Source organism: Euprymna scolopes, chromosome 33 (genome assembly GCF_053919585.1).
Source record: "Euprymna scolopes isolate OS-2025 chromosome 33, ASM5391958v1, whole genome shotgun sequence".
Classification (NCBI taxonomy): domain Eukaryota; kingdom Metazoa; phylum Mollusca; class Cephalopoda; order Sepiida; family Sepiolidae; genus Euprymna; species Euprymna scolopes.
The window spans coordinates 48,729,391-48,747,801 of record NC_136514.1 but is presented as its reverse complement, the minus strand read 5'-3'; the positions used below and the strand labels follow the sequence as shown (position 1 = coordinate 48,747,801).

At 35.6% G+C, this 18,411-nt stretch overlaps 1 protein-coding gene across 4 annotated transcripts in view; it reads right to left on the bottom strand.

Annotated features, from left to right (window-relative positions):
* LOC145258212 (origin recognition complex subunit 4-like) overlaps positions 1-18,411 on the bottom strand; it is a 68,039-nt gene that overhangs the window by 22,400 nt on the left and 27,228 nt on the right. For all 4 annotated transcript variants that reach the window (XM_080116151.1, XM_080116154.1, XM_080116152.1 and 1 more), the window contains exons 5-7: positions 15,537-15,622; positions 11,242-11,290; positions 7,394-7,542 (exon numbers count right to left, since the gene is read on the bottom strand). In XM_080116151.1, coding sequence (XP_079972277.1) covers positions 7,394-7,542; positions 11,242-11,290; positions 15,537-15,622 — 284 coding nt within the window. The remainder of the gene's footprint in view (positions 1-7,393; positions 7,543-11,241; positions 11,291-15,536; positions 15,623-18,411) is intronic.

Sequence of the window (18,411 nt, the reverse complement as noted above, 5' to 3'; positions counted from 1 at the left end):
TTTTTTTAACTTTTAATCAGTTCATATGCGTGTCACATTGGTACAGTGATAATGTCACCAGCTTTGACGTCACATGTATTTCTGCAAATATGATTTTTTTGTAAAAGAAAAGCCACAAACTTCACAAATATGTGTCTTCTTGCTTTATTTTACTTCAGTCAAAGTTCTCAGAAATCAAGGGGCCCACAACCAGGGGCTAACACTTGAACTCTATATGAGATACATAAATATTCGAATGTTCCATTAAAGTTCTTAATCTCTCAAACACTGAGTTAGTAAAGAAATTGAGAACATAATTTTCCTCTCCCCAATTAACCATTTTCATACGTTGTAGTATATCTTTCATGCTGGTCTCTTGGTCTTACTGGATTCCAGGACAAGAATTTATCTAGTCTGGTGGAGTATCCAGCTTCGTGCTATTACTTGCGGTAATATCACTTGGAGAAGGTGCACCATTCCTCGTAAAAGCTAATGTGGGGTAGCCGTACTGAGGAGATCTTATTTGGGCAGCGAATACTATGTGATTTTGAATATTTGGTCAGGGTTTACTTCTATGGAAAAAGTATCCTCATACCAAGTTGATCTGACAGACCCCTGTACAGAGAGACCTTAGACACTCGAGGATAGTGTCTAGTAGGCATTCAAGTTCTCTCTTCTTGCCAGAATGTATTTGCATGTGTGATAGTTGACTCGATTTATGAGCGAAACTTAGCGCACACACTTTACAAGAAAATGAGGTCTCTCCCGAATACTCCCTCATATGCTTAAACAAATTGTATTTGGTTTGAACTGAATGGCACCAAACACCGCATGAGTACGGTTTCTTTTTTCGAATTGGTTCTTTACATGTTTTTGTTTTCTCTTTCGACAAAGCATGGGGTTTTGATTTGGATTCTAACTGATGACACCATGTTACTTTTTTTTTTTTGTTTTGAAATCTTTTTTTTTTTTTTTTTTTACACAGTCATCACCACTTATCAAGGCCCGGAAACCACTCAGGGATAAGGGTTATTGCAAGTACATTGCGTTAGTGTGGAGATTTGATGAAGTGTTTACTTAAGGGGGCGGTTCATTAGGAATTTGTTAACATTGGACTTGAAGTTGTAGACCGGAGGGAAGCAGGCAGACGGAACAGAGTTCCACAGGCGTGCAGTCCTAAGAAAGAAGCTTTGTTCATGGAATCCGCGTTTTGATTTAGGCACAGATATAGTGTGGGGGAAATTTTTCACAGTGGATTCAGCTAGACGGGTGTTTTTCGTGAAAGATTGGCGAGGGGGGACCAGAGATTGGAGTTCAGACGAGCACCTGCCATGAAAATAACAATAAAACAAGGATAGGCTCGCAACGTCTCTTCTGTGGGAGAGAGGTTGCAGGGTAGAGAAAAGGGCATCCCCCACTAAGCCACGAAGTCTATTTTGTACTCTGTCAAGGCAGGATAGGCTGTTTTTAGCAGCTCCTGCCCAGATATGGCAACAGTATTCCATCCTTGGACGTACTTGGCTTTTATATAGATAGAGAATTGCATCAGTAGTGAGATATCTTCTGGAGCGGTAGAAGGATCCCACCATCTTTCCAGCGACCTTGGCAACAGACTTGATGTACGTGTTCCATTTCAGATCAGGAGTAAAGGTCAAACCCAGAAGCTTGTCAAAACACGGGGCCTCACCCAGACGAGAGCCATCCATCACAATTGATGCCAGCTGGGGATCAGAGCGTTGATGATGTAAGGATAGGAGTTTGGTTTTGGATGCATTAAAGGTAACAAGCCACATCTTCCCCCACTGAACCACGCGCTCGAGATCAGAGGAGAGAGAATCCGAGAGAACTTTGTCATTTACAGCCTTTGATGTGTTGCCGTAGATTGTCGTGTCATCAGTTTAGATGTCAACGAATGATTTAAGTATGTGTTTAGGGAGGTCATTGATGTAGATCAGGAAGAGAGTTGGGCCCAGGATTGACCCCTGAGGGACTCCAGCATTTATATTGCAGGCCTCCGATTTTTGTCCATCTACCACTACTCTTATGAGCCTATCGGAGAGAAATGATTTAATGATTGAGAAAACATTTCCAGTTATACTGTAGCTGGAAATCTTGTGAAGTAGACCCTTATGCCATACCTTGTCGAAGGCCTTTGATATGTCAAGAGCAATTGCCCTAGAAAGGAAGCCTTTGTCAAGAAATTCACTAATCCTGTGGGATATAACCGTCAGCACATCTGCGGTAGATCGTGCAGAGCGGAAACCATATTGTGTGTCACTAAGAAGGTTATTCCTGCTGAGGTGGTTGACTATTTCTCTATTTAATATGGATTCCAGCAACTTACTCATAACAGACAGGAGACTTATTGGTCTGTACTGAGAGGGAGAGGACTTATCACCTGAATTCTTAAATACAGGGCAAACTGATGAGGTCTTCCAGGGGGTCGGAAAGCACTTCTCCTTAAGGCAACGCTTAAATATTTTCGTAAGTATGGGAGCAAGTTCTGGTTGAAGCTTTTTTAACACTATAATTGGGATGCCATCAGGGCCAGTTGCTTTACTGGAATCTAGGTTTTTTATTAGCTTGGCGACCTCATGCACGGATATTTGTATGTTACCTAGCTTGTTCTGTGTTATAGGAGGAAATATGGGGAGTTGATGGCCGTCGTCGCATAGCGTAGAATTAGCTGCAAAGTTCTTTGCAAATAGTTTGGCCTTGTCTGACGCTGACGAGATGACCTCTGGTCCATTGATAATGGTTGGGATAGAATGCACACTTCTGTTCAGGATCCTATTTGTTATTTGCCAAAACTGGTGGGATCCAAGCCGCTGATCAGCTACTTTGGATTTAACAGACTGGGCATATAGCTCTCTTGCATTTTTTATTACTCTTTTACAGTGGTTGCTGGCAGACCTGAAAGCAGCTTTAGTCTCAGTGCATCTATTACGTTGGTAGCTATGGAAAAAGTGATTTCTGTGCGCGATAGCAGCAGCACATTCTGGGGAGAACCATGGCTGGCTGTTAGGTTTTTGTTGGAATTTTTTAGATGGTATGAATTGGTCTATGCCTACAATTAACCATTCGGTCAGATCTGATACTATAGAGGACACTTCCTTTTTAAACATGGAGTGCAGAGGTAAATCAGATATGAATGTACGGAAGCTATCCCAGTCAGCCATAGGGTATCGGTATACAGTACGGTGGAGGGGTACGTCTGGGGGCTTCTTACATTTCGTTTTTATCTTAACTGATACGACGGAGTGGTCGGAGGATCCTAGAGGAGAATGAACGGTACATGAACATAGCTCAGGGGAAGTTGAGAGAAAAAGGTCTAAGAGGCTTGCATATTGATCGGGTGTATCGGGCACACGGGTGGGTTCGCGAACAATCTGAGTGAGGTCATAAGCAATGGCAAAATCATGACAAAACCTCCCCTCATCATCTGTCTTATTTGAATGGGTCAGCCATTCCACGTTATGGACGTTGAAGTCACCACATATGTGGATGTTAGCCGAGGGATGTGAAGACAGTATGTGGTCTATTTTCTCAGATATGCTTTTAAAGATAGTAACTCCGCTGTTGTGGGGCCTATAGAGGCCAAATATAAATGCAGTGGTGTTAGCAAGTGCAACCCTGAAGCACATATAGGGTAAATTAGGATCTTCTCTAGAGATATCCCTGCCACACGGGAAGCCATCCTTAATGTAGGCACATATTCCATGGCCATGGCGATCTTGGGTGTCAGATTTAGCTGTTAAATTGGAGTATCCATTAATTATGAACTCATCTAGGGAAGTGGTCGGCCCTATTCCAGTTTCACTTAGAAATAATATGTCCGGTTTCGTCTCCTGTAATTGGGTTTCAACCTCAGAAAGGTTGGAACGTAGACCCCTTATATTGGAGAAGGAGACCTGGTAGTAGGGGTCTACGTTGGAAGATGGGGTTCTAGGTTTAATCGAGTTTTTATTCTGGAGATATTTCATGTTGAGGTTTTGGGATTTGTGGAATAGGTCGGCATACTTGGTTAGAGCAGTACAGAGAGGGAGAGTAAGAGAGAAAAAGACAGGAAAATTTTTTTTTTGTAGCACACGAAAAGGTAAAGCCGTAACAATTACCCACTAGTATGGCATCGAGAGGCCCCACCAGAGACTACTGCATGGTCCAGATCCACTCACCAAATGGCAATACAGCAGTCCCAGTACTTTGCGCCTGCTGATAGGACAGCCTCCTTAGTGGTTAATCCAAGGTTCGGGTCCCTGACTATCAGGCAGATAACGTCAGCCCAGACAAAACGTTTACCTCCAGCACCCTTACTAGTGACATGACCACAAGGACAGACAAAGACAGGAAAATTTCCGACATCTCAGACTACTGGTCACCAAGTATTACCGACCTTTAAGCAGCATTTTCTTCACCCTTTGTCAGAAAAATCACTCATTGAATGAGGACTGAATGACAAAATAGGAGAAGCGAGAGTTACTGGAGCTGCCGATAACACATCCACTGTATTATCTACTCTCCATTTAAAAAAAAAAAAAAAAAAAAAAAAAAAAAACGGGGCGAGGAGGGGAATGGGGACAAGTGACTTATTTATATCTAAGTAGTAAGTCCGGTGCGAAGTTAATAATTCAGGACACAACTCTATAATAATTGTTTTTAAGGGGTCAAAAACGAGTCAAAATTGAAAGAAAAAAAAAACTGTTAAACATTTTATTCATTCATCTTAGTTTATGTGTGTCACGTTGGTACAATGATAACGTCATCCCCGGCTTTGAATGATTTGGATTCTAACTGATGACACCATATTACTTGTTTTTTTTTTTTAAATTTTGAAATCATGACTCTATAATAATATATACGAAATCTGGACAAATTAAAATAACATATTTAAGCGTATTTTATGCCTGGGCAAAACCCATTTGTTTACAGCAACGATCGAGATGACATAGGAGGGGGTGTTCCAAAAGTAATGCCTCCTATTTTTTATTCCACCCAAATCGATCAGAGGGGATTCCAGATTGCATTGTTACGATGACTGAACTTATCTATACTCCTACAATTTTCTTTTGTGTATTGACATTCATATTAAAAACCCTTTTTTCTAGTTATTAAAAAGAAAATACAACTTTTTTATATACGGGCTGTGGAATTGCATTCATCTACAAAAGATCTAGCTAATTTGCATATTCTTTTAAACATTTATTTTAATAAATTCCCTATTAGTTTTTTGGGGTTTCTTATGGGATGATCATCTTTAGTTAACTATTACGTATAATTATATTCATGCAAATATTGTACATGATTTATACTCACAAAATATTTGCGTAAAAAGGTTATAGTAAACACAAACCTCTTTCTATATATATTTATGTATGCGTATATATTTTTGCTTAAAAAATTTTGCCCACCAAACTCCTGTCAGTTTTTGGTCTACAGACATGAAACTTAATATACAGGGTATTTAAACCCATGCGAAACTGTATTTGGGTTTTAGCCAAGGAAAATCGGTGCAAAAGTGTGAAGATTAAAAAAATGAAATTCGTCATGTGAAGGTCAAACGATGGCATTACGAATATGCATGCATAACGTAATAGCTATTGGTTTATGTTTTAATTTTTAGCATTGCAGCAAACATGTATTTATACCTCAAACATTAACGTCAAAGGAAACAGTAAATCATAGGCTAAATGTTTTGGTTTTGATTCTCAGTGGTCGTGCACAAGTCATTTTTTTTTTAAAACTATTTAAATAATTACTATATTATTACTATTATATTATATTGGGTCCACTATAATATAATAATAAATACGAAATCTGCCTGTCAGAAATGTTAAATCATCTGTAATAATTTATAATCAAAAGCAGATTTGTTGGTGTGAAATAAAAGCAATATATTTTTGTAGCTCAACTGTTGTGATTTTTACTTTGCTGTCAGTGTGTATATATATCTTATACTAGCGTCAAAAGTATATGTTAACATTTATAAAGACTGGACAAACGCATTTTGAACAACTGGTCACAGCAAATACATAACACACCATGTTTTTTTTTTTTTATAGTAAATGAATACTAAAATAAAAATGACAATGGAAAGTAGGTATATCAACAAATTATTTAATTCATGCAAATTATGGCCCGTCAGTCTGGAAAAAAAACAAACTTATGTTTTTACAAAGATCTTTAACAAAAAAAAAAACCCCAAAAAAACAAAACAAGCCGCGCATGTGTGATCCCCCTCTGGTGCTGCATATGAGATGACACCACAAAAAATAGTGAAGAAATGATGAATGTGAGAAGAGTGAAGGGCCAACGTTGCCTTCACATTTTCGCCAAGTTTCAGAAAAATCTAATGAATGGATCAAAAGTTATAGGGTAAAAAGTGTCATTTTTTTTTCAATTTTGGGGCGTTTGTGACCCCTTTTGAGCTCCTGGGAATGCCGAATCCCAGTGAAAATAGACAAAAGGTGAAGTTTCATGCCTTAACACATGTATATTTGAATTCAGAACCATGGAAAACCACTATATAGACATACATATGAAGTTTTTGAGTAACATGAAAAAAGAGCTCCAAAAAGGTATGTTTTTTTAGCCCTAAAAGTCACAAGGGGATGCAAACCAGAATTTTGTCAGGATCACCCATACTGAATTTATATTAAGAACAATGGCATCCACATTTTGGTCATGTTTCAGGAAAATCTAATGGATGGATAAAAAAAGTGTCATTTTTTACCTCTTTTGAGCCCCTAGAGATGCTGAATCCCAATGTAAATGGATAATGGTGCAGTTTCAGGTTTAACATGTATATTTGAGTTGACCACCGTGAAAAACAACTATACAGTCAGAAATATCAAGTTTTTGTTGAAAAATATGAAAAAAGAGCCACAAAAAGAGGCATTTTTTGCACTGAAAGTCCCTGGGGACGCAAACCAGAATTTTGCCAGGGTCACCCATACTGGATTTATATCAAGAACAATGAGCTCCACATTTTGGCCAAGTTTCAGAAAAATCTAATGGAGGGATCAAAAGTTATAGGGCAAAACATGTCATTTTGGGGGCATTTTTGACCTCTTTAGCCCCTGGGGTTACAATGGGAATTTTAGCAAAAATTTTTTTTTTTACTGTGCATATTTATTTAATGAAATACAATTTGTGGCAAAATTTCAGGAAGAACTAATGGACGGTTATCTGGCAATCGTCTGGACTAAAGGACGTACGCCACTGAAAACATAGGTTCCTCTCCCATAAATCAGGGGCCCAACAACACAGCATGACAGTTTGTCTAATTTAAAATTGATTGCTTCTTGTTGTTCTTGACATAAGAATCCCAGGTTGCTCGCATAACCAAAAACATATATATAAAATATAAAATCAACAGCACATCAAATTCGATGAGAACAAGTGCTGTAATACTTGCCATTCGACATGTAAGACCTAAAACACAGATTGGCGTCTGAGCAGATTGAGCCACATCAAAAAGGTTATACAAAAGTGTTTGGTTGTGGTGTTGGGCAAAAAGATCAAATTCCTCCAATACAAAGAGAATCGGTTTACTGCTATCATCACCTGAAAATAAAAAAAAAGAAAAAAGGTTTTGTTGTTTACAAAAAGAATGGTAGTTTTGTTTTATGGTATATCAACCTTTAATATTTAATGTTGAATCCAGCAATTTTGAAAAAAAAAAAAATTTATTAAGCTTCAAGCTGTTTATATCTTTAAATATTTATTCATGATGTTTGGTTTGGTTGTTTTGTAGCATATCAACTCTTCTCGGATGCAATCATTTTGGCAAAAGTTTTGATGCTTCAAATATTTATTCATAGTGTTTGGTTTGGTTGTTTTGGAGAGAAAAATTGCTTTCGCTTTGCAGAACATGATTAGAGTTTGGAAAAGGAAAATAAAACACTAACATCAATGTTTGGTGCATTTAAGTTAGAGAAGCTAATCTCATGAAAACAAAACTGCAATTTCCAGACAAGTTGGGCCAACAACCACATCTCTCTTTGTTTGACTCAGAATATATATAAGAAAATTGGTAAAAGCTCTTTATGCTAAAAGATATTGTCTGCGTGTTTATTTATTATTATTTATTTAATTGTTTACTTTTTACTGTTTCTTGTTTCTTTTACTACTAAAGGTACTTTTAAGAGTCCGTGTTCTTACATATATGGGTGTGGGTGTGTATGCTCTTACGTATCTTACGTGCAGTTCACTGTTATATGTATATGTGTGTGTGTGTGTGTGTGTGTGTGTTCTTATCCTTACACTGTTTCTTGCCTTGAAAGTCTTCGAGACGTGTATATGCAAATGCGTACTATTACATACGGGCTGGGGCAATATTTAAATATAACAATAAAATGCAAGCAAGGGATATGGGTAAGGATTTATGACAAGTGAATGTTTATCATAGGCAGACAAATCTTCTGCATTAGGTGTATGTTCATAGGTCTCAATTGGGTTCAATTTTCCTTTTTTGTACAAAAAAGGTTTGAAACAAATAAAACAACAATTATTTTCTGTGAGACAGGCGGATGCAAAATAGACACAAAAATCGAACACAATAAGATTTGCAAGAGATAACGAAACAAACACTTTCAAATCATATAAAACTAAATTTATTAATGATAAGGGGAAAGAAAGATGGGATTGGGGAATATTTTTAACTTACGAACTGAAAGAGAATCCTATAACAGAAAGAAAAAGGGTAAACGGCAGCAAAATCCGATCTCCAGCTCGACAGAGAAAGAAAGTAAAGTGTTTTTTTTTTGCACTTACAGTTCAATTCTTTTCTTTTGACAATTTGCAATTGCTACAGTTGATCCAAATAAAATCTCTTGTGAAGGAAGAAAGTTTCAATCACCAAATTCAGTGTTTCAAGGCAGCGCGACACATTCCAGTTCAGTTGGTCTCCGTGTGAGAGACAGATATTCCAAACGATGACTTTGCAGATTTTTTCGATTTGTTTCTTTTTTTTTTTAAACATGCCTGTCGGCATCCGTTTTGGGTTATCCAAAATAGCTTTATCGAGCGATTAATTTACGTATCTTTTTTTCTCCGTCTTTGCCAACTTCAGAAATGTGATATATCGCTTTGGTTCTCCAGAAACACGTTTTACGCGATCAGCCTTTATGGTCGAACTGCCCGCGTAAGAGAATCATTATTTATTTTCCTTTATTTGTTTTGGCCCTTGATTCTAAAAATAGAATTGACGAAATCGTATTTTGATTCCTTTCTGCTTCTTGGCGCAAATGAGGTCACTACGTGCATTGACCGAGGGCCCTGTCACTTGCCTTCATATTGGAGGAGGTGGGAGGTGTTACCATCGAGTGAACCTTTAACTCTCTCATTCTCTCTTCCTCTCTCTCTCCGTGGGTGGTGAAATCTGGAGTGGGTTCTTCCTTTGTTTCCGAGATCGGATCGCAGTGTAGTAACTGTTCCGCTGCGACACGTAACTCTCTCTGTCCTCGGCCAGGGAAAGAGAATTTCTTCAGACTGATTTTAACACTAGGTTTTGGTGGATCCTCATTCAGTTCGAACATATAATCAAACGTCTATCTTATATTACTAGCAGAATAATAAAACAGTATTTGATGGCGAGGTGGCTGTTTGTAACAGAACATACCTGGTTGCCTTGCCCAGCGGATGATATCTTCTGGTCACTGGTCTGCCATCTCATTGGGGAGTGGTCGCTGCAGACAGATTCATTAATGACAACAAGATGGACTGACGCTTCAATCTTTTATTCAAGGCAAGCCTATCATCTCGGACCCTGGTTGTTAGAGACCCGAGATCTCTCATCTGCATTTTCTGCTGCACAAAACCACTCTCAGCCTATGTGGTCATCAACCGGAAGCCTACGACCACAATTCCTGTGTCACCCCTAATTTCTGGTGCATTCTATCTAGGTCGTGAAAAGGTGGCTTGAGTTGGACACCTCTCAAACCCAACCTTTTCTGACCCTGCTAAATCGCTGAGAGGAAACAAAAAATATGCTTATATAACTTCTATTTCTAAAACTACCTATATAGCAATTAAGCTGGGATTCCCAATACTACATTTAGAAACACCATTAATAAAAGTAAAAATATAAAAAATAAGCAGACAAGCTGTTCTGAAAATGAATACAAGGTGTCCAAAAAGTCACTGAAGGGTTTTGACCTTAAATAAATTCTTTATTTTTGATAATATCTTTCTGTAATTTTAACACAATCTGAAAAAAAATATAAAAAAATATTTAAAAAATGCAAAATTCAAACAATCTTTATTTATGAAAAATAATGTCTTTCGCCCAATTTCAGCTTCGCATATTTGTGCTCTTTCCAAAAAACATTACTCATGACAGATTGCAGAATCTCTGGATTGCGATTTATCTCCTTTGTTTCATTCCGTGAGCTGGCAAACCTCAAAATATCGAACCCCAAATCCTGCAAAAATTGAAGTAAAACATCAGGAACGAAATAAGGAAGTTAAATCGCAATCCAGAGATTCTGCAATCTGTCGTGAATAATGTTTTGGAAAGAGCACAAATATGGGAAGCTGAAAATGGGCAACCATTAACTGACATTGTTTCATAAATAAAGATTGTTTGAATTTTGCATAAAAAAAAAAAAACATTTCTCAATATCTTAGTCAGATTGTGTTAAAATTACAGAAAGATATCAAAAATAAAGAATCAACAATGAAAAGTAACGCATATTCGTTCAAAGTTTAATTTTAATTAGTAACGTGTTTATTCATCATTGCACATCTTTGTCTGCTAAATGATGTTGGATATCTAGACCATGCGTATCGAGAAATCATTTTGACAAAAGCCCCAGCAACGAATGTAATAAACAATAAAATAATTATCAAATGTACCAGAAGGTGATTTGAATAAAAATTATGAACCCGACACAGGCATCTGCTGTGAAGAAACAATACACTTCATCAAGTGTCAAAAAGCAAAGAAGTTAAAAATTTGATGTTTAAAAAGGTAATTTTCAACAAAAGTTTACACAGGTGTAATCAAAGTCAGGTCAATTCAGTGAAACAATAATGGCCGAATAAAATGGGTGTGGCTATAGTGAGAATACCGTCGATTAGGGTGTGGCTATAGTGAGATTACTGTCCCAAAAAGGTGTTACAGGTGGTTACAAATGGTTATATAATAACAACCGAAAAAGATATTTGAACCCTGACCCCTCTGACAGCTTTAATCTAGACTGGGAGGAGGTGGAGTGGTGGCTTCAACACCACCAAAATACGTTTAAAAGATGTTATACATACCACTTTTTAAGGCTTCTAATAAAAATTGCAGATTTTCAGCAAATGAACCCTGTGGAAGAAAAGAAAGCAAAAAAAAATCTATTATATAAAGAAAACAGACAATAACTGTTTTGTTGTGGAACAACAGTGAAAATAAGAACAATCAAGTCCAGGTTCGGTTAAGAAACAAGTGTATTAACAATAATGTACAAAGATAGGAACGCCTGTATATCTGCTGGGCACTCGGCTAGCAGTTGAAGTGCAGTCGCATCTCTCTCATCTGTGTTGGAATTACTAGCGCTATTTATAGTGCTAATCAGTGTAAATTTCTCTGTTCAAGGAAGGCCGGTATAACACTAACCAAAGTAAAAAAAAAAAAAAGAAAAAAAGAAAATGGGATGCGCAAACATGCACAATGCTGCGTGTTTATTTAGAGTGCATAAATGTATGCTGCAGATGACAGGCTGTTGACGGGAAAAATATCTACTTCGAAAACTAGACCAACCAGAAAATCAGCTGGACTTCTTGAAAAAAAAATAGCTTCTTTAAAATAGAGATTTATGCTAACATATTACAAAATGGGTACTTGTACAGAATATGGACCGTTTTATCGTGTTAGATATAACAGGGCAACACCAAAGCTATTGCTAGTCGACAATTGTTATGATTTGTAAAAATAGAATGTTGTCATAGCGAAATAAATATTTGCGGAGAAAATCATTTATGTTAAGATGTTTAATAACTTCAAGAATGTTAGAACAAACTTAAAGAATGTTAGAACAAATTAAAAATAGATGGACCTCTAGAGTCTGACGTAGTCTTACGTAGAGGTCATTATAAAGTGAGGTAGACTAATAGGTAGAATTTTGGGAAAAGACACGATTTTTGGATCAGTCAGAGATCGGAAGCGAGAGAGAGAGAGCAGACGCAGTCAAAGAACGGGAATGAGAGAGAGCAGATTCAGTTGGACGGTGATGGCTCCCAGTAGAGGGGAAGAGAATGCGTCAGATCTTTCCAATGGAGAAACATCGGAAATAAAAGTTGCTGATAAGACAACCTGAGATTTATTGATTCATTCTTTGTAGCTGTTCCCGAGGATTCGTCAAACAAGATCAGGTATTTTATTTATTTATTGCGGACTATTATCCTCATCTTTCTTAGATGTTGTTTCACAACGTTTCAGCCAACTATTCCACTGGCCTTCATCAGGTGGTAACCATGACGGGATAGAAACTCTGAATTTCCTAACTGCATTCTCAGCAATTACTGCCATCGATAGTTGTTGTCGTCTCACTACGTTTTGGCCAAATGGATAGAGACGTTCCAGGTGAGAATTGTCTGAAGATAGCAGTTTCAATCCTACCCAAAGCCAGCCAGAGGCTTACTTGGTTACTTGGCCAAAACGTGGTGAGATGACAACAACTACGGATGGCAGTAATTGCTGAGAATACTTATCAAGGCCCAGGAGCCACTCGGGGCTAAGGTTTATTGTGTGTACACTAATCAGTGGGATAGTATCGTAGTAATAGTTAGTATTGGGGATTTGATAGGTGTCATTACTTAAGGGGGCGGTTCATCAGGAATTTGTGTTGGACTTGAAGACATCCAAGTTGAATTTGGGGGTGAGAAACAGGCAAGCGGCAGAGAGTTCCACAGCCGTGCAGTTCTACAAAAAAACTCTTCCACATAATGAGAACGGCTGAGTAATCTATTTAAGGTTGATGAAGAGACTTTAAATTAAATAAATAATAAATAATGAAGCTTGCAAAAGAAATCTTTCTTTAACAAAGCAAACTTTTCAAGATAGGAAAAACACAAGAGTAGCAACTAAACTTTTTTTTTTAAATTTATATATTATACTAGCATTTCAGCCTGGCGTTGCCTGGGTGTTTGGAGGTGTATGTTAAACAAAAAAAAAAAAAAAAAAGAAAAAAAAAAGCAGTCAATTTTTTTAATTTGACCCCAATTATGACCCCTTAACTACGTGTATCAGAATTTTTTGGGAATTTTTGACACCCCTAACACAAAACCGCGAATAAAAATATTAAAGACTCATAATTTCTCTTTTAAAAGTGGGTTGTTTATTTTCTATATGGAATATACTTCCAAAATAAACTATTAAAGTTGTATAAAAAATAATAGAAATATTAGTTTTTATTTTTTAAAAAACAGTGTTTACAAAATGTTTACAAAATGCCGACGTGCCTTCATGCAGCCATTATTTTACATAATAAAATCAATAGAATTTTACGAGTTAAATATTTTCCAATTTTTAAACTTTAAAAATCTATCAAAGTTTTTCTATTGATTCAATTTTTACAATATTTTCAAGGTCAATGTGAAATTTTATGCTCTTTCCAATAAACTGAATATAATATTTTAGACAAACGTTATTTTTAAATTCCCCCCCATTTTGAAATGTCTATTTAAATTTAAATAATTAATTAATGTACCAAAGTTTTATATATTACAAATTGAAGATAAAAGATCAATAAATAATATATTGTAAATTAAAACAAAAAAAAGAAGTGTTTTTTTAAAATTTACCTGTAAAGTCCAAAGTTTTTTTAAAACCACATTGTTGTTTTTTTTTTGTTTTTTTTTTTTACTTGCAAGCCTATGTTCTGCTTATATTGTCCAGTAAGTAATGGACGATAACAACAATTTTTTTCTATTTCATTTAATTTTTTCTTTTTTTAGATATTTAAAAAAGAAAAATTTCACCCAACAAAAAAGAATTAAAATATAATAAATCAAAAATTTATGTATTTCTTTGAGAAAAGAAAAAACAAAAATTCCTGGCGTGTTTTTTTTTTTTTTTTTTTTTAAAGGAATAATCTTATGAATAAAATTTGACTATTTTTAAACTATGGGAACACATATTTCTCCAGGTACAAGGCTACACACCTAATGCAAACGTGTGGTTTTTATGTCCTTTTGTTCATCCGTAGTTCAAAACAAGGAGAAAGATTACTTCCGTTTTTTCGAAAAATGCTTCCATGATAGCGTGTTTTTCAAATAGTCGGTTAAAAAATTCTTTTATTAAAAAAATAAATTGAATTTAAAATATAAATATGGATAAATTCTTAACAATGAAGAATGGAACTACACATTGAATTTTTTTTTTTTATAGGTAAGTGATTTTTTGGAATTTATATCATTTCTTATACTTGAAGGAAGAAAAATTTTGTTGGTTTTCTTCAAATCTTTTTTTAAAGAAAGCCGATTCAAAAAAACAAATATTGCATAATTTGCTATAAACCTGTTATTTTTTTAAAAATTTGGTCTTTGCTCCTTTAATTGAAAAAAAACTTAGGGTTTGAATTACATTTTTCAAGTAGTTATAAGCTTGTAAAAATAGGAGGTCGAATTATTCAATTTTTTTTCAAGCATTATTAAAATCGGTTTCTGACACTGCTACCCCTTAAAATTTATTGTTTTGGGCTCAAATCAAGTTATTAAGTTAGATCCATGTCCAATCCAAGGAACCTATATCTAAAATTTCAAGTGTTTAGACCCAAAATTGGCGGAGGAGTTTGATAGAGTTCTCAAAAGTCAAATCGTTGAACTTTGACCCCTTAACAGCCAAATTTCTGGCTGAAAACGGATTACAAAGATTTTCCCAAATCTCAGTACCCTGTATATCAAATTTCGAGTCTGTAGACTGAAAATTGACAGAGTTATTGCGTAGCGAAATGTACACACACAGACACGTTCACTTTTATAGATATATAGATTTTGTATAATATTGGTTTTTCTCCTCTTCTGAGGAGAAGCATTTAACTTCGAAATGCAATGGCCTAAAGAGGTTTTATGACCAGATATAAGTATGGGATCTGAAAGGGACTGGAAGCTATTTTTAATCTTTAAAACTATATCAAAAAAGGTTTCCTTTTATGAATTCACAATAGTCCTAATGTTATTTCAGGGATCATCAGTTGTTTACCATGAATCACTGTTTCAGGAATTTAAAAACAAAAAAACAGTATATCAGATCATGGCTCCCCAGCAATGTTAATCACCCACTCCCTACCTAAACCACAAGAACATGTATAGATCTACTTACATGTATATATGTACTTAAGCAATTAGTTTTATTTGAAATTTTGGGGATTTGAGAGTTATTGTGATTTATGTTTTTTTTTTTTTTTTTTTTTACATGGCGGTCACCACTTATCAAGGCCCGAAGGCTACTCAGAGATAAGGGTTATTGCGTGTTTGTTAGTCTCTTGGTGGACTGTTGTCCTCATTTGTACATTTTTTTAACAGAATGATTTTCTATAAATTTTAAACTAGAAATTAATTCTAAATCTTACCATAACTTTGTTACCAAATGTATTCTCGAGCTGAAGTTGACAAGCAATTTCTTTCAGAGCAATTTTATCATCTGTTTGCAACAAGCCTGTAATTCAGAGAAAGGGAAAAAGAGATAAAGAAATTAGATTTCTGAATTTTAAAGATGAGGATCGTATTATTTGGATTATTTGAACTACTGCTTTTATTTTAAGTGTTATTTTCACAGCATTTCAGTCGATATAAACTTCGACCTTTGATGTATCGCGTCCAACTCGGAACTCTTTTGTGGCATGAAATTTCGAATGTACCCCTGTATTTACTTTATGTGGTGCAATGGATGAAGTACTGAATAAAATTCAATTCTAAGTGACACTCGCCTGGCGTCCGACAATTCAATCCTCAATGGGGGTCGATACTAAAATTACAGTTGACAATTACTTAATAACTTTTACCCAGTCGTGGTTGACAGAACAAGAGCATGCTTTGTTTCAAGTTTTGTGCAGATTCCCAAGTTCAACAGAAAAATTCCCAAGTTCGACAAGATACACCTGAAGAGGGTCAGTGTTTACATTGACTTAAACATTATGAGAATAACACTCAAGATAAGAACAGTAATCGAAATAATGCAAAGAATAAAATGGCAATATTTATTTCTTCAGCATTAAAAACCTATTCGCATCATGGTGAGAACAGAGTTTAGGAAAGATTATTATTAATGTTATTATTATTATTAATGTTGGGACGATTAATTGTAACTTTTTGTGACATTGGAGTTTGAAAAATTTGTTTCTATTAAATTTACAACAATGATCATGAAATCCTGGATAAACCAGGTAGCTGAAAATAGATTATACATTTGGAAGAAAGACTCAACACCCTTCCATATCAGCCATATACAGGGTGACCAAAAAAAAAAAAAAAAAAAAAAAGAAGCTAAATGGAGGCCATCTAGAACATATGCTGTAAAACAGAGAAAAAAAGGCCAAAGACCCTGGTGTTTTGATGTGATATTTTGAATATAATAAACTAGTTATGACCAAAGTTTCATTTCATTCGGACAAAACACTAAGAAACGGGGCCTAATTAGAGTTGGGGCCCGTTTTCTTGGATCACCCTGTAAATACACACACACACACAAACATGTGAAAAAAAATCACAGATCTTGACCCACACGCATTCACACACAACCCTCGCCTTAACACACAAGCACATACTGACACACACATCAAATAGAAAGAAAACCATAAAAACCCATAAAAATATGTCCCAAATAAACTCAAAACCCCCTCCACCCACTAAATGAACTTAACTCAAACTGATTGAACTTTTGACCAGCTCACTGACTATTGGTGACAAAAAGTTTGAGATTGGCATTCCTCTGAAAAGCACAATCAGTTTTGTCAGAGTTAAAATGCTTTCCAAAAAGACATTACCTAAAAAAAACCTTTATATAAAAATATCTGAAGAGAGCTGAACAAGGCTTGAAACGCGTTATAAAAATATTTTAAAATATTAAAAAATGATAAAAGTCTGAAAAACCTACAATTGTTGATGGCTACACTCTTTTAAATATACATTTTTTTCTGTTGTTGGAACTACACAATCATCACTTTATAAATATATACTAGCATGGGTTGCCCGGGTGTTTGGAGGTGTATGCTGAGCAAAAAAAAAAAAGGGGGTTAATTTTTTTAACTTTGACCCCTATTATGACCCCTTAAAATTTATTGTTTTGGGCTCAAATCAAGTTATTAAGTTAGATCCATGTCCAAGGAACCTATATCTAAAATTTCAAGTGTTTAGACCCAAAATTGTTGCAGGAGTTTGGTAGAGTTCTCAAAAGGTCAAATCGTTGAACTTTGACCCCTTACTCGCCAAATTTTGTGCCAAAAACCGATCACATCAATTTTCATTTTGAATCTGTAGACTTAAAATTGACAGTTATTGTGTAGGGAAATGTACACACACAGACAGATAGATAGATTCATAGATTAAACAAAAATATATATGTACTAGCATGAGCACCCGGCGTTGCCCGGGTGTTTGGATGAGTATGTTGAGCAAAAAAAAAAAAAAAACAGTGGTAGTAGGAAGACAGGCTCGAACCCGTACCGCAAAGGAGGAAAAGAACGGGGTAAAACCTAACGTTTATGCTGTTACGACCACCGCCAAACCGGAAGCAACATTTTTTAAAATTAAGGCTAGACAATCTAAAGGAGAGGATAACTTTAAAAAATATCGGCGAAAACCGTGACCCCCCCCCTGTAGAAATGTGCCTAGTTTAAGGGGGAGATATTAATGTTTTTAGCTAATTTTTCGATATTTGTCGTATGAAAGATCGAACTTTAAAACAATACTGATCTTGGTAAAATCCGTCGCCTCCATTGAAAGTTTAAGGTAAACATGCAAACAGACATACATACATACATACATTTATATATTGGTAACTAAAAATTTTTGATCCAAACTGATGAAAAAGCTTGCCCTATCTCTGAATACCCTTTATGTAAAATTTCAAATATTTAGACCAGAAATTGTCTGAGTAATTTGGAAGAGACCGCAGAGGTCAATTTTTTTTTTTTTTAACTTTTTTTTAAAATTGTCGGAGGAGTTTGGTAGAATTCTCAAAGGTCGAATCGTTGAACTTTGACCCCTTAATCGCCAAATTTCTGGCCAAAAACCGATCACATCGATTTTCCTAAATCTCAGTAACCTGTATATCAAATTTGGAGTCTGTAGACTAAAAATTGACAGGGAAATGTACACAGACACACAGACACTTTCACTTTTATATATATATATAGATACATAAATATATATGGAAACAATATTGTGTGTCCTGTAAACTTTCTACGCAAATATTATGCAAGTATAAATCATGTAGAATATCTGCAT